Source organism: Tachysurus fulvidraco, chromosome 15 (genome assembly GCF_022655615.1).
Source record: "Tachysurus fulvidraco isolate hzauxx_2018 chromosome 15, HZAU_PFXX_2.0, whole genome shotgun sequence".
NCBI classification, from domain to species: Eukaryota; Metazoa; Chordata; class Actinopteri; order Siluriformes; family Bagridae; genus Tachysurus; species Tachysurus fulvidraco.
In genome coordinates, this window is record NC_062532.1 from 6,758,000 (window position 1) to 6,774,761 (window position 16,762).

A 16,762-nucleotide genomic window follows, 5' to 3' on the forward strand; every position below is an offset into this window, starting at 1 on the left:
TAATTATAAATCACTTGATTTGAGTCAGGTTCTATTCCCGCCTCCGCCTTGTGTGTGTGGAGTTTGCATGTTCTCCCCGTGCCTCTGGGGTTTCCTCCGGGTACTCCGGTTTCCTCCCCCGGTCCAAAGACATGCATGGTAGGTTGATTGGCATCTCTGGAAAATTGTCCATAGTGTGTGTGTGAGTGAATGAGAGTGTGTGTGCCCTGCGGTGGGTTGGCACTCCGTCCAGGGTGTATCCTGCCTTGATGCCCGATGACGCCTGAGATAGGCACAGGCTCTTCGTGACCCGAGAAGTTCGGATAAGCAGTAGAAAATGAATGAATGATTTGACTCATCAATAAAGATCCATGAACCTGTTCCAGAAGCAGCCATGACTTTATTTCCACCGACCGATGGGATCGTATTTGTGGATATGCCTTTTTTTTCCTACTTTTGTAGACCATGTATTCACAATATCACACAAATCTCATCAGCTTATTATTAATAACAATCGTACTTGTAGTTGTTGCAGTAATAATTACAATTTATTACATGTATTATTTATTTCATTTGAATTATTCTGTTTCTTATTTGTCTTTACAATAACTAGTGCTCTCTCCTCGATCATAACTAATGGGATAATAAATAAAACAACGTGCTTATTGTAACTAATAGCGATCATCTTCTATTCACTACACTTCCCACAACCATCCGTCGCGTTTACGTTACGTCATATTTCCCCGACGACAAAACCCAGTAAAAACAATGGCAGGCGGATTATCTGAGAGTGAATTAGCTCAACTTCGTAATAGGTTTAAAAGAGATGCAGAGCTTCTTTTACAGCCAGCGTCGGAAGAGGAAGAAAAGAGTAAGTGCTTAGAAATCTCTAAAAGCCATTAAAAGATCCTGATCCTTAAAATGACGTAAAAACAACAACATTTTTTTCTTTAAACATGAACTTGACCATGAAGGAGTTGAGACTTTGTATTAAACAAATCTGAAGTAATCTGTTTTATATTGCTTTAATTAAATAAAAAAACACACACAACAGTAAAAATGATTACTGAATAATAATAAATAACATCTGAGTGATAAACGGTGCAGAAACTTTAGTAAGGGATAAAAAAATGCTTGAACAGATTTCAGATTTCAGCTCGTAATAAACATAGACATCTTTTCCCCAGGATGTCGGTATCATAATGATATTTTAAGGTGTTCTGTAATAACACAGAAGTGTGTTTAATTCTGCATCACACCTTTAGGGTGGTGCTGTGTCTCTGCTGTGTCTCTGCTGTGTCTCTGCTGTGTCTCATTTACTTCTCTTGTTTGTCTGCTGTGTCTCATTTCTGTCTCTGCTGTGTCTCATTTACTTCTCTTGTTTGTCTGCTGTGTCTCATTTCTGTCTCTGCTGTGTCTCATTTACTTCTCTTGTTTGTCTGCTGTGTCTCATTTCTGTCTCTGCTGTGTCTCATTTCTGTCTCTGCTGTGTCTCATTTCTTTCTCTGCTTTGTCTCATTTACTTCTCTTGTTTCTCTGCTGTGTCTCATTTCTGTCTCTGCTGTGTCTTTCTCTGCTGTGTCTCATTTCTGTCTCTGCTGTGTCTCATTTGTGTTTCTGCTGTGTCTCATTTACTTCTCTTGTTTCTCTGCTGTGTCTCATTTCTGTCTCTGCTGTGTCTCATTTCTTTCTCTGCTGTGTCTCATTTCTTTCTCTGCTGTGTCTCATTTCTTTCTCTGCTGTGTCTCATTTCTGTCTCTGCTGTGTCTCATTTCTTTCTCTGCTGTGTCTCATTTCTTTCTCTGCTGTGTCTCATTTCTTTCTCTGTTGTGTCTCATTTCTTTCTCTGCTGTGTCTTTCTCTGTTGTGTCTCATTTCTGTCTCTGCTGTGTCTCATTTGTGTCTCTGCTGTGTCTCATTTACTTCTCTTGTTTCTCTGCTGTGTCTCATTTCTTTCTCTTCTGTGTCTCATTTCTTTCTCTTGTTTTGCTGTGTCTCATTTGTTTCTTGGTCATGTCTCATTTGTTTCTTGGTTGTGTCTCATTTGTTTCTCGGTCGTGTCTCATTTGTTTCTCGGCTGTAATGCAGGTAAAGAGAAAGCAGACTCAAAACCACTCCCACGTTTTAATCGCCACTCTGTCTTCTGGATTTTGGCTTCCATCGGTTTGACCTACTACCTTGAATTTTTTACAGTCATCCTGGAAAGCGAAGATATTATAAGGTATTTTTTCAGGACATCTAACATGAATAAGGAATATAATAAAAGTACCAAAGACTTTTATTGTTTTATACCACATTTATATGCTAAGAACAATGCAATTTGTGTGTGTCTGTGTGTGTTTCTTACTTACTGCTTTGTAGCTGGCTGATATCCAGCATGGTTTCAGTCTACTGAGTATCTTTATTACCCAGTGTGATCAGTGTTGCCCACTGCAGTACAGTTTCAGAGATTAAGTTTCACCGTTTTGTGTGTGTGTGTGTTTGTGTGTGTTTCCTTTTTTTTTTCTTAATTAAAATCTGTGAGCAGAAACTATAAGGCACCTTAAAATGATTAAACCTTAAAATGATTATTACTATGAATGCTACTATTATGAATACCGTGATACCTCGAGATACGAGTGCATTGACATACGAATTTTTTGAGATACGAGCTGTGATTCAACCAAATCTTTGCCTTGAGATACGAACAAATTTTTGAGATACAAACATCCGAGCCGACGCCACCGAACAAAGGCCCACAACAACCACGTGTGCTCTGTTTCCCCCGCCTCAGCTTCCCATGTCTCACTCAGTTAGTGTTTGTGTAGCTCGCTTTTTAAAGGACAGTGCTGTGAAGAAAAAGATGATGTCTATTGAATTAAAACGGGAAATCGTAGAACCACAGACCAGGGTATTGGAGTTTATTTATTTAAGTTATATATAGTGAAGTTTAGTTAAGTTCCATTTAAGTGTAAAGTAGCATTAAGAGTGTACAGTAGCGAGTAAGTGAACGAAAGTGAAAGTGTACGTACGAGACAAAATTCCTCCTAACTCCTGTTTACTCCTCCCTCAACCTCCATGCACATCTTCTGTTAGCTAAGTCGTCTGATCTACAAGGTAAATAATCCACTTTATAGTAAAACCAGTTTATTTTTTAACACTCTCTTTTATTACTGTATGTTTTTATACAATATTTGTCATATATAAATACAGGTACTGTACATTTTTCATATTCAAACCACATAAAACATCTGGAGTGGAATTTGGGAGCTGGAACGGATTAATGGGATTTCAATTAATTTAAGTGGGGAAAATTGCTTTGAGATACGAGCAAGGTCACGGAACGGATTAAACTCGTATCTCGAGGTACTACTGTACTAATAATCCACCTGTGTAGCTTACTAATACCTTTATTACTAAAACTAATAAAAAGTGTATGTGGGTGTGTGGGTGTGTGTTACAGATGGTGGTTTAACGTAGGCCTGGCGCTGCTGGGTGTGTGTCTGAGCCTTGCCTCATTCTGCATTGTGTATCTGGAGTGGTTCAAAGGCATTCAACATTATGATCAGGAATACCCTGCCATTCCACCAATCACCACCGCCGCGTTCATCGCTGCCTCCCTCAGGTCAGTGTGTGCACTTACACTTCATTCACTTTGTTAAATTCACATTTAGCAAGAAAATCGTGTTTCATTTCTCATTGATGTTTAGTATAAAGCTTGACTATGTTGCTATGGTAACAAGTACTTTGTCCTTTCAAGCTGTACGTTAAAGTGAAACCTGTGCTAGAGACCTGGGATGAGCACATGAGCCTTTATGATTACAGCAGCAGCTCTGAGAAAGTACAGACTGACCTAACTTTGTGTGTGTGTGTGTGTGTGTGTGTGTGTGTGTTTTACAGTTTTAACATTGCACTGTGGCCCGTGTGGTCTTTCTTCACTCCTGTGATTCTCTTCACCCAGTTTATGGGAGTCGTGATGATAATCTCACTCCTTGGATAAAAGCAAGAAGACGCACACAGACGATCACATTTCTAATCTTGTGTTTTTGGCTTCTGTTACGACATCTTTGTGTGTGTGTGTGCATATCAGATGATACTGTCACTGTTGTCCTATGGAACAAACGGGCTTTCCGTTTTCAGACAGATCGTGACGCTGATCTTCCTACAGTGTACAATGTTTTTCTCCATTTTTTTTTTTATGTTTCAGTATGTGACTTAATTTTATACGTACTTGTCCACATAAATATCTCAGTGTAACAAAATTACGCAAATGAATTTCCTGAATTAAAAATCCATTTCAATCATATTTGGGTTCTGTATAATTATTAGCATTTTAATTCTCTTGATTGATGTGTTGCTACAAATAGATTGTCCAAAAAAAAAAGTTTTTGAGTTATATTAAATATGTCAATTTTTTTAGGCAGAATAAAATCCAATTAAATATGTATTTTTTTATATAGAGATCCATGTAAAATACCTGGCAACCTATTAACAAACGATCACGTTAGATATCTCATCATTATTTGATAGTTTACAAGCAGCTTGCTATGAAACACCTAATTAAGTGACATTAGATCTCAGATCACAGCGCATGAGTGATTGTGCCAAGAAGAATGGGCAAAAATATTACAATCCGGATGTGAGATGCAGAAATATCCTAGAATTCCTCAGACTATAATCTCAGCCAGCACCCCCAGATTAATCCTGGATGTTTGCTAACATTTTGATTCAGTTCAGTTTATTTGTATAGCACTTTTAGCAATAGACATTGTCTCAAAGCAGTTTTACAAAAGCATAGATAGATTAAATTAAGATATAGATCGATATAGATTAAATTACTATTTATCTATAATGATCAAGCCTGAGGTGACGTTATTGAGAAAAAAACTCCCTGAGACGATATGAGGAAGAAACCTAGAGAGGAACCAGACTCAGAAGGCAACCTGGTGGTGACACTGGACAGGAAATAATGTCAATGTAAATAACGTCCTTACTACAACAGTTTATAGTCGAGCGAAATTGTGCAACCAACAGTTCGGTTTCACTTCAATTTTTTCTACTACAGTACAAACCTAGTCCACGATACATGGCCATAACCAGGGTAAAAAAAAGCAAGCAGCTCCATGATGATGTCTGGAGTCTGAGTTCCCAGTCTGGTGGTGCTGTGTAGGAAGCGTAGCATTGGGGTGGTGTGGGAGAAGGTAGGAAGGATGCCATATTAGTTTAATAATATCCAGATTAGTTCCAGGGGTTGTATGTGCCTAAGGGTAGGCAGTAGTTATGAAAGGATGAGAAATGTACAAGCGCCTGTGTGGCCCTTGTGGTTAGAAATGGGCAGATCCTCCTACTGTTATAGAGGAGAATGTCCTCTCATACCCGGTTCCAAAGAATACATTTAATCAATTGCATTAAATGTCAATAGGGTGCTAGACACCTTTTTGGACATGCTCTAAACATGTCAATGTTAAAGCGGCAACGTGTTTCCAATCTGTCCTGGCGCACACACTCTTCTCCTCATATATAGCATCTGCCTGAAAGTTCGACATGCTTTACATTGTCAAATTCTCTTGAACTGTGTCTGTATGCCTTTATATATTGTTCTGCTCCCGCATGGCATGTTGATTGGATATAACTGCATGATTGAGCAGGGACTTTATTAAAGTATAGTTGTGGCCATTATACCTCTGTTCCGTGCGCTGCTGATTGGCAGCATTCATTGCGTTTATGTAGGATTTACGCGCCCACATTTGATCCATCCTTTGTGTTTGTGTGCGTATGTGTGAGAGAAAAAAGAAAGAAAGAGACTCTCTAGGGTCAGAAAGTTCTTGATCATGGTTGTCATAATGGAGCCTTTTGTTAAAGTGTTCTCCTGTATCCGTTTCACATTAATTAGCCCTGTAATGTCTCACACAGTTATATATAATTTTTCTTAGGCATCAGATATAACTGTCAAACTGGGTTCATGGTGTTTTATGATGGTGTGGGTATTTGGTCCTTCTTCTTTCTTGACTTTTGTTCCGGTCTGTGTTTGTTTAATTAAATAAACAAGCTAAGGGATATGAAGAAAAGGATTTTTTTTATATTTGGTTTTTTTTTGTTTTTTTTGGAAGGTTACCTGAGCCATGTCGGCGTTGCGTGTCACACAAAGGCGATTCCATAAAGGGCCATTGTCGGACTGACCATTGACCAGTGAAACGCGAAACCCAGCTTCCCCCTTTCTTTCCCATCAAACCCTTGGAAGAAAGAAAAGCTAAATAAGCCTCAGTTCATTTCCACTGGACCCACACAGAGCTGCACACAGAGGTGAAGAGTGCAAGCGAGCACCGCTAAAAAAGCACCTATGTTCTTACATTTTGCAAGAGAATCTCACGCTCTGCGCCAAGTGGATAGTTAAAATACGCGCATTTTACGCACGGCCGATAATCTTCGTTGTATGATCTTTTTTTTTTTTTGGCACGCGGTCCATCTTCTGCATAACGCGCTTTAAATCGGATTCCAGTGCATTTTAAGCAGCTTTTCCAAGCCAAAGAAGGGTGGAGGGATGAAGGGATGGTGTTGGATGAATATCTGGCATCACCGGTACCCCAGAGCCGCTAAAGAGGACTGAAACCTGACCTCCAGCTCCTAATCTGCAGATTTACAGAGGGGTATATAGGTAGATTACAGCGAACACGAACCGGATGCTGGAACCGCGCTCTCACTAACACCTGAGCAGACATCCCATATCATTTAAAACTGTTGTCCTGTTGGATTGCTGAGCAAAATGGTGGAGCACAGCGGAACCGATGTGAAGTTTGTTAACAAGTACTGTCCCAGCTCGTCTTCTTCATCTTCAGCCTCGTCTTCCTCCTCATCCTCCGCTTCCTCGGCGCGCGAGATGAAGATTTTGGCCACGCTGCGCGGCAGCCTTAGCCGGAAATACCCGCAAAAGAACGGCGAGGTGCTGAGCGCGCAATACGGCATCAACCTGCTGCTCGTGGGACTCGCGCTCATGCTCGCGCTCGCGTACCAGGGACCCACCGTGACCGAGGAGACGGTGCTGGCTTTCCTCTCCACGCTCATGCTCATGCAGCTGCTGTGGATGATCTGCTACGTGGCGCGCCTGGATCGCAAGCGCAATGTTCCTCCTGAGAGAGACGCGGACGCGGCCAACAGCTGGATTCGAGGTACCCAGCTGCGCATTACGCACAATCCTAAAGGAAAGACAATGAAAACCAAAAAAAAACAAAAGCCAAAGAGAGACAGACAGACAAAAAGTCAGACAGATATCTGACGTCAAACCTATAACCCAGGACTGTGCGCTATTAAAAAGAAACATAGCAAACTCAGTTTCCATGGTGGTAGTCTCAAGGGTACATATTTTGTAGGTCTACCTGCTGTTTGTACATGTGCATGTGTTGTACCTGCTAAATATTAGTGTGTATTACTGGTCCTTAAAAGCCAATTACATACCTTAAATCTAGCTTAAATCTTTATATTTTATAAGGCCGTAAATTTGTAGTTCCAGGTGAAAAATATTACATTCTTTACATTTATTACATACCCTTTATAGTAACAATATATATATATATATATATATATATATATATATATATATATATATATATATATATATATATATATATATACACACACAATATAAAGTATATATGAGAGAGAGAGAGAGAGAGCACATACATAACAACTCTACCCTTGAACGTACAAGGAGCATTACCTGGACCAGAGGTAAGAGATTATCACTGTGGTTAAAAGAACACAAATCTGAAACATTATTAACACTAAGGTTGTCAGTCCATGTACTTTAGTCACGGCATGGTTTGCTTAGCCGAGGAATTAGTGACAACATGGAGGATTGTGGGTAATTTTCCCGATCAGGCACTTGATGGGAAAAGCGTTCAAGGGAATGTCCAATGCAAATCAATATAAATTTGACTAAAGATCAGCTTTATACTGCGAGGAATACGAGCGTTATTTTCTAGGATGACTTCGCCCCCATCTTTAGAGTTTGATGAGAATTTAATGATGACATTAAAGTGTGGCTTTAAGACACAATCGCAAGCTGAGGACATTTACGGAATCTACAATATTTGAGGAAATAAGAATGTTAGTGTTCAATGTTAGTGTTAATTCATCACTATTTATGATATTTATGGGTTTTGTTTGGTTTTTTTACTACAGGTGGTCTGACTCTGCTCGCTGTTCTATCACTCATCACAGATGCTTTTCGTGTTGGGAACTTTGTCGGTTACCAGGAGTGTGTGTCTCCTGTGCTTGGTGTCTATCCGGTCGTACATGCACTTCACACGATGTCACAGGTGAGGGGACAGACGGCCCGGGCCTCATAGTGTGTTCATATGTGACTAGTAAAGAAAGTCGTAGTGATATTAAGGGAAAACCTGAGGTACATTTCAAGCAATCAGTATAAAGCTATTAGTTTCAGGTTTTTGCACTCTGCAGATGTTGGTGTGCTGAGTTAATGGTACAAATATTGAAAATATCTGCATCACAGACAAAAGACAGGTCTTAAAATAAAAAACCTAGTGATTCAGTTGAACTTAAGACTCTGAATACAGTGCATTCATGATTGTAGGTTACATGTAGGCTGTGTAAATCGATTTGACAGCGAGCGTGTATCTTTTCTCATCTCTGTGTGCATTTAGCCTGAAAGCTTTCTGTAGGATCACATGTCGAAAGTTTGAACTAAAATATGGAGTTGTAATTCACTCGGTGCTCAGTGCTGTAATTGAGCTCTGAATCAGAGGGTCTTATATCGTGAGGGGTCTGCGGGGAATAAATGAGTGCTTTGTGGCTTAAAGAAAAGGCCCTCTGTCACTGCTGATCCTGTTAAACTTCATTATGACTCATTGCAATGCCCCCGGTTGGGAGAATCGAACCATGTGGGAGTTTTTAATTTGAACTTGAATTTCAGGTTGAAATTTGTAAGTTTAAAAAAAAAAACAAAAAAAAAAACAAACTTTGAGTTGTCAAGTAATGCATGTAGGAAAATGATAAGAATGGACTTTTTGTCTGGCGTGGCACTGCCATCTGACAGTGCTAGAGTCGCCGGGTTCAGACCCGAGTTTGTGTTGGTTCTCCTGGTTCTCTTGTTTCTTCCAACTTCTGACAAAAAATGCTTTGGTAGCAAATAAGTGTTTTCATGTGTAGTGTATTGAAATGCCACTATCTAATGTTAGTTTAATAGAGATAGTAAGATCGATTAAGTTATCCTACTGATATAGACATTGTTTTTTACATTTTACATTTACAGCATTTAGCAGACACCCTGATCCAGAGTGACTTACATTTATAATATAGTCCAGTCTTCTCTCATGAGGAGACATGGGCGTCGGAAGCAAATAAAAAGTGAGTGGGTCCTGTCCCAGCCACATATAATGGTTCGGACGCCCATGCTCTCAGCACTCTCATCTCAATTTATATAATGCCTGTTCTGGCATGAAACTCAACTGAACTGCCTCATGCATGTTTTATAGAACACTATAAGCACATTCAAGACCGTTTGCTTTTTAATGAGCTCTCATGAGTTTTTCAGTTGTTGTCACTAATGCTGTTTGTTAACACCCAAGCAACCAACAATGTTATGTTTTATGGTTTCTCCATATGATAAGGAATAGATACCTTTGTGTGAATGTGTGTGTGTGTGTGTGTGTGTGTGTGTTTTCTGACAATTGTTGATGTTTTTCTTTCTTATTGTGCAGGTACATTTTCTCTGGTTTCACGTTAAAGATGTCGTAAAGCGTTACGAGACGTTTGAGAGGTAAATTTCTGCGCCCTCTTATCCCTGGTATATTCACTAGTACATTTTCAAGTACAATAATTGTCAGTTCAGATCTCAGCATGGCCAAGCTACCACTGTTGAGACTCTTTACCGTCATCTGCTCAGATGTATCCTAACTCCTGGAGGTGAATGTAAATGTGTGTTAGGTTTGGTGTGATTCATGCTGTGTTCACTAACCTGCTGATTTGGAGTAACGGAGTGATGACTGAAGCCGAACACGCTCTCAATGACCATAAGAGACGATTATCAGCAATCGGAAACTTCAACTTTACTTTCTGGGGTAAATTTAAGACACACTTAGAGAATGCTAACCTTTCTTTTATTATCTAATCATGTTGTTATCTAAACATGTAGATCTATCTTTTCCTCCTGTCTTTATTTTAAGCCTCTGTCTGACTTTCTTTCTATCCCTCTCCCCAGAGGATCAGCCTTCCTGTAACTGTACGACCAGTGCGTGTTCGATGTTCAGCAGCAGTCTGTATTATCTCTGTCCTTTCAACATTGAGTACCACATCTTCGTCTCGGTGCTGCTCTTCGTCATGTGGAAAAACGTTGGCCGCACCCTCGACCAACGCTCCAATCAAAAACCTGCATCATCGCTGCCGTTGCTAACAGGTTCAGGGGACAGACCTTTCCTGCTGCTCGGCCCGGCCTTCGGGCTCTTGGCGCTTGCCAGTGCCATCACGGTGCTCGTCATCTACATTATCCATGTGGAAGAGTCATTGGAGGCACGCCATGCAGCCATCTCCATGTTCTACTGGTTCGGAATCATCATTTTGGCATGCATGAGTGTTGCTGGTGCTGTTGGGTTGGTCATCTATCGCCTCGAGGATTGGCCCATGGACACGGCACCAAATCCGGCCAGGACGCTCGATTCGAAGCTGCTCCTTGGTTCTTCCATAGGCTCCTGGCTTGTCTGCTGGTGCAGTGTCATCGCCGTTGGTGGGGCAACAATATCCCCCATCTACCGATGGGCCAATTTAGGATACGCCATACTGTTAGTGCTGGAGAAGTGCGTGCAAAATCTGTTTGTCATCGAGTCGCTGTACAGGAGACGACGTGAGCCCGAAGGACGTGGGCCTGGCCTTCGCGCCCCACATAACTCCATCCTCAGCCCCAGCCAAGGAAATGAGAAAATCTTTGCTGTGTATGACGGCATCATTAACCATGCGTACGAGTCACCAGATAAACACTGTGAGAACGAAAAACATACCTACGGCAGGAACAAGGAGAACATGACACATTCTCACAGACCCGGGATGCCAGAGACTCCTAACAGACAGAGGCAGGTCCTGAAGAACATCGCCATCTTCCTGTTTATGTGCAACATCTCAGTAAGGATCTTCATTAATGCCTGTGTTCAAAATTGCTTTAGAATTTGAAATAAGAGCTTAATTTTCTGTGCTGGATTTCTCTCTCTATGTGTGTGTGTGTGTGTGTGTGTGTGTGTGTTTGGTATATAGCTTTGGATCCTACCTGCATTTGGGTGCCGGCCACAGTTCGATAACGGTTTAGAGGAAGAATCGTTCGGATTCCCCATCTGGAGCACGGTGCTGAATTTCGCCCTTCCTATGAGCCTCTTCTACCGCATGCACTCTGTTGCCGTTCTCTTTGAAGTTTTCCGGAAAATTTAGGCCCCGCCCCTGTACCCGTGTGGTGTTTCATTTACGCACAGTAATGATGATGATTCCCTTTATTGAGTTCTCGGAAACCGGGGTTACCTTCTCATTTTTTTAACATTCAATTCTTCTCAAAAAAAAAAGAAAAAGAAAAAGAAGAGAAATAATGAAAACCCTTTTCTCCACAATTTTGAGTGCACAGAAGAAAGAGCAATTGGAGCTTATAGCTTATACAGGAATAAGTGCAGTCTAGGGGTTTGCACGTCTTCATTTTTAACTATTTTTTTTGTAGTTAATGCGACAACTGATTCAGAAACTAGTAAGTAAACTAGTGAACTAGTAAAGGATGCATCAAAGTGCACTTCAGATAACGACACTCATAGCCTCTGTGTTTACTTAGGCTACGCAAATCAGTGCAATAAATGTGCCAAATAATACATCTGTGTATCAAATAATGATATTTTACAATCATTAGATCTTTAAATCTAGAACACAGAGCAGACAAAAGGTTAGCTAAATAAAGAAAAGGCACGCTGATTAAGGTGTTTGGTCACGGTTTGGTACTCATGAAATGTGCTTTGTAGGTCAATTGGCATCTCTGAAATTGTCCATAGTGTGTGTGTGTAGGTGTATGTGTGTATGATTGTGCCCTGCGATGAGTTGGCACACTGTCCAGGGTGCCCACTTGCCATAGACTCCAGGTTCCCTTCAACCCTGTGCAGGAGAAGCACTACAGAAAATGGATGGACGGAATGAAATATTGCAACGTTTATGTCAAGGTTTTTATAACGTTGTGTGAACGTTTGACTGCAGAAGTGGGTAGAATTGTTCAGCATGCTTTCATGGAATCGAATAATTTAACGTTAGAATTGTTGGAAATATTAACTCCATTCGAAATGATGACATGGGCACACAAAAATAATGAATGATGATGATAATAAAAAATGTAGGACGGGGAGGAATTCCATCAGGAGTGGGCGGGATTTAAAATACAGTCCCTGCACAAACACACTGCTCTTCGTTTAACCTTAACGTTGATTTGAAAGTGAAAACGTCCAATTAAGAAGACTTGTATTAGTCAACTAACTATGCAACCCTGACTCTCTACTGTGTTTGGATGGGAAGCACAGCTCATGGTTTCTGTCGCTCCTCTGATTGGATGAAATTGTTTCATATTCAATCCACGAGTGGATTGTCTTAGCTTTCACGCTACTGTAATCAGATCTTTGCTTTCTCTCTGTCAAAGTCATTACACCAATAGAAGGTTTTGTTACACCAATAGAAGCTTTTTTTTTTCACTGTGACGTCTGTTTACTGCATTGTGATTGGCCATTGAAGCTATTCCTTCCATCATCTCCCTATTGGGATTGAACTGAAAGGTGACCTTTTCTCTCCTTCTCTTGGACAGAAGACAAGCCTTTGACCTTCTCCTTAATGTAATCAGATGGAAGAGGAACCTGTTTTTTTTTTTGTCCTTCTTTTTTTATCGCTTTCCCAAAGTGACTGAATGGACAGAAAGGCTTCCTGCTTTAATTCCAATGTGTTTAGACAGAATGTAGAACGTGTGGGTTTTTTCCTCCACGTTGTGAACAGAAGGATTTTGAATTCTTCCGACGGCGAGCTGGATACAGGAGCGTTCACACATCTCCGTGAGCTGATGTTTCACTCGACACTCGGCACTTTTCCCAGACCTGTACACATGCTGTAACACACTCAAACACTTCTCGACTCTACAGGTGCTCTCGTTATTTTCTCTCAGTGCGAGTTTGTTGGTGCTAACTCAAAAATGCTTCAGGTTAGCAACAACCAGAAAACCAGACAGCAGATATGACTGTGAGCAGAAAAAAAAGATGTATAAAGATGTATAAAAGAACAAGTTTATTAATAAGGTTTTTTTTTTTAATGTTTTGAATCAGGTCTAGTGGAATGAATCCATCTGAGTGTCTCACTGTCCACTTTATTAAGAACACCTTTGTGCAGTTATCTCCTGTAATCGGCCAATCAGGTGGCAGCAGGACGATATATAGTATCATACAGAGACTGGTTCATGGTTACATCAAACACCAAAATAGTGAAAATGTCTGATCTCTGTTAGTATCAGATGACCACGTGGGCCGGTTCGTGTGTCTACAAGCTGAAACACCTTGTCGATGAGAGAAATCAGAGGTCTGAGCTGACAGGAAAACTATAGTAACTCAAACAATAGCTGTTTCCAACCGTGGTGGACAGAAAAGCATCTCAGCATGATCAAAGCATCAAACATTGAGGAGAACGGTCTACAACAGCACAAGACCGTATTAGGTTTCAGATCACGAAGCAATCACCACTAGGCGAGATGCCTATGACAGCCTCAGATTCTTGTTCTTTGGCGAACAGGAGTGGAACTCGATGAGGTCTTCTGCTGTTGTAGCTCCTCCACCTCAAGGTTTAGTGCATGCTGAGTTCTTTTGGTCATCTCCTCTATGCTCGGACCTTCTTTTTTACATTTTCCTCCGAACCCTCTTACCAACAAAGAGACTTTTTCTTCATTCCGATATTTGATGTGAAGGTGATTTTATTTTTGCCACCTGACTGGCTGATTAGGGAACTTCATGACTGTGCAGGTGTTCAGCTGTTCCTATTAAACCAGGTGGTGAGTTTATATCGATACCGATATCCGATAAGCCCTTCATCTCCCGGCTCATCGTCGAGTTCTTCATATTAAAAGTATAGAATTCATTAAATATGATTTATTATTTAGACTCTGTAGAGAAATTATTAGGAAGGAAATGTAGAAGGTTAGTCTGGGCCTTTCAGGGAGTGTAATGGGTTCGTTTTTTCCCCATTTCTGGTGCAGTTCAATTTCTCAACACTGAAGGTTTTTTTTGTTTGTTTTTTTTGTTTTGTTTTTTAAGTTTTGTTGTTCTTTATTTTTCGAAATCACTTGAATCACTTGCAATTGTTCTCACTTGTATCTGGAAGAAACTTTACTTTAATTTTATTGACACCGTGCTAAAGTTATGATGCCGTCGTTATGTGTCCTGAAGATGATAAAAACCAAAACAGAACTTATCTGATGTGGGGGGAAAAAACAGACTCTCTGGTTTAATTTTCTATTTCAGAGCCCAGGTAATGTCTTTCTGTAATAAAAAAAAAAAAAACACTGTTATGACTCTTACGAATCGTACGCAGTGTGAACGGATCATGTTCTCTTGTGCATATCGGTGCCAGTGATGCTGAAGACTTGAATTTCTCTGAGCGACCACAGCCATGCACACAGCACTAAACTGATTTTTTTTTTTATTTGTATGTTTAATGTATGAAGCTTTAAGGTGTTCTTTGAGTGTTTCTGTAAACCTTTCAGAGCATGTTTTGATTGTACACACAAAAGCATTGTTTTATAATCATTTAGTTACATAGTCCTGAGTTAAGAATATGATTCGTTTTGGAAAATCACTTTGTTCTCTCTCATGAATACATTTTATCATTAGCAAAATAATTACTGTACTGAGCAATAATAAAGAAAACAAATGAAATGAAATCAGAATTAGTTTTTCTCTGAAAACTTGATCTACTGCTATACTAGATGGATGGATGGGTGGGTGAGTGGATGGGTGGGTGCATGGATGGGTGAGTGAGTGGGTGGGTGAGTGGGTGGATGGAAGGGTGAGTGGGTGGGTGAGTGGGTGGATGGATGGATGGGTGAGTGGATGGGTGGGTGAGTGAGTGGGTGGGTGAGTGGGTGGATGGAAGGGTGAGTGGGTGGATGGATGGGTGAGTGGATGGGTGGGTGAATGGATGGGTGAGTGAGTGGGTGGGTGAGTGGGTGGATGGAAGGGTGAGTGGGTGGGTGAGTGGGTGCGTATTGGATGTATGGGTGAGTGGATGGATGGGTGAGTGGGTGGATGGATGGATGGGTGAGTGGGTGGATGGATGAATGAGTGGGTGGGTGGATGAATGAGTGGGTGGGTGGATGGATGGGTGCGTATTGGATGTATGGGTGAGTGGATGGATGGATGAGTGGGTGGGTGGATGGGTGGACGGGTGAGTGGGTGGATGGATGGACGGGTGAGTGGGTGGATGGATTTTCTTTTTGTGCTTCTTTTAACCACTTTGAGGTTCTGGAAGTCTGTAGATATCTAGGACCTGCAGTGGCTTTCACCATTCCTGTCTTCCTGTATCCAAAGAAAATATGTGCAGAATCAGATCAGATCTGTGATCCTGTGCCATCTCATGAGCACTTTAACCGTACGTACGGTGGCTTTAAATGGACACGCTTCCAAAAATCTGGACTATTGGTAGTTCCCAGAATATCAAAGTCTACTAAAGCCAGTAGAGAGATTGCGTATTTAGCTCCTAAACTTTAGAATAGTCTTCCTGAGTGTTTGAGGCTCAGACACACTCTCCTGTGAGAGTCCTGAGGCATCTTGAGATGTACCAGCTCCAGCTGTGTTCCACTTTATGAGGATTTCAGACCTTCATTAAAAAGAGACCAACTCTGTGAGGATCCTGAGGCATCTAGAGACATACCAGCTCGAGCTTCATGAGGATTCAGACATTCTAAGGAAAGATTCCATCTCTATGTGGTGTTTGAGCACGACAACCTCCTCATCAGTACACAACAGTACACATCAGACTGTATCTGACTGTAAAGAACATTATTCATAATGACACTCTCTGTTGTTTATAACAGTTTATAATCACACCCTCCAGTATCACCCAAATGAGGATGAGGTTAATTTTTGAGTCTCGTTCCTCTCAAGGTTTCTTCCTTTACCATCTAAAGCCCTATTCGGATGGGATTAGTTTCACGTGGGGACGTGGGGGTAAAGTAATTTTTACCAGAGCTTCTCTGTGATTTTAGTCCCGTCCGAATGTGCCATCTCGGTAATCATTACGGACAATGTCAGTAAAGATTACGGCGACTTTTACCTTCTGAAAAAAGGTCCGGAAAAATTACCTCAGGTAATACTAATCCCGTCCGAATCCACCCGCTGTAAATATGTACGGTAAAATTCCGACATTTCCGGTTTAAAAGTAGTTTTTGGCGCGTTTTGCAAGCATGGAGGCGCTTGAAACAGGAAGCAACGTCATACGCACATGACGACAAGGAGGTTACTGTAGTGCATAAAGCGAGTTACCCCTCCCACTTCTGCTAGTTTTACCGAGATGTCTTGTCCCGTGCGAATTGGCCGATTAATATTACAGAATTCCTGAGGTAAAATTGCATTACTCCACGTCCCCATGTAAACTAATCCCGTCCGAATAGGGCTTAAGAGAGTTTTTCCTCACCAAAGTCGCCTCAGTCACCTCTGGCTTGTTCATTAGGGATAAACACAAACACGTTTTTGGACTTCTTGTACAATATTTCTTATGTTCTGTAAAGCTGCATTGAGACAATGTCCATTGA

At 41.0% G+C, this 16,762-nt stretch overlaps 2 protein-coding genes across 2 annotated transcripts; both read left to right on the plus strand.

Moving 5' to 3' along the window:
- The first annotated feature begins 696 nt into the window (after window positions 1-696).
- On the plus strand, window positions 697-4,262 carry tmem128 (transmembrane protein 128). The gene is made up of 4 exons (XM_027171680.2): window positions 697-850; window positions 2,068-2,200; window positions 3,422-3,583; window positions 3,859-4,262. The coding sequence occupies exons 1-4, from the start codon at window positions 748-750 to the stop codon at window positions 3,956-3,958; spliced, it is 498 nt and encodes a 165-aa protein (XP_027027481.1). The 5' UTR covers window positions 697-747; the 3' UTR covers window positions 3,959-4,262.
- A 667-nt stretch (window positions 4,263-4,929) lies between these two features.
- otop1 (otopetrin 1) lies at window positions 4,930-14,430 on the plus strand. The gene is given in 7 exon segments (XM_027171918.2): window positions 4,930-6,711; window positions 6,714-7,124; window positions 8,137-8,273; window positions 9,675-9,733; window positions 9,901-10,034; window positions 10,175-11,088; window positions 11,218-14,430. Coding segments are annotated over 7 exon segments (1,899 nt in total). The 5' UTR covers window positions 4,930-6,638; the 3' UTR covers window positions 11,389-14,430.
- The last annotated feature ends 2,332 nt before the right edge of the window (window positions 14,431-16,762 follow it).

What these genes read in the sequence shown, in the direction of transcription:
- tmem128 (XM_027171680.2), top strand. Translation starts at nt 748, where the DNA reads ATGGCAGGCGGATTATCTGAGAGTGAATTAGCTCAACTTCGTAATAGG. An exon ending in GTCGGAAGAGGAAGAAAAGA is followed by an intron (nt 851 to 2,067) that starts GTAAGTGCTTAG and finishes GCTGTAATGCAG; the next exon opens with GTAAAGAGAAAGCAGACTCA. An exon ending in TTCATCGCTGCCTCCCTCAG is followed by an intron (nt 3,584 to 3,858) that starts GTCAGTGTGTGC and finishes TGTGTTTTACAG; the next exon opens with TTTTAACATTGCACTGTGGC.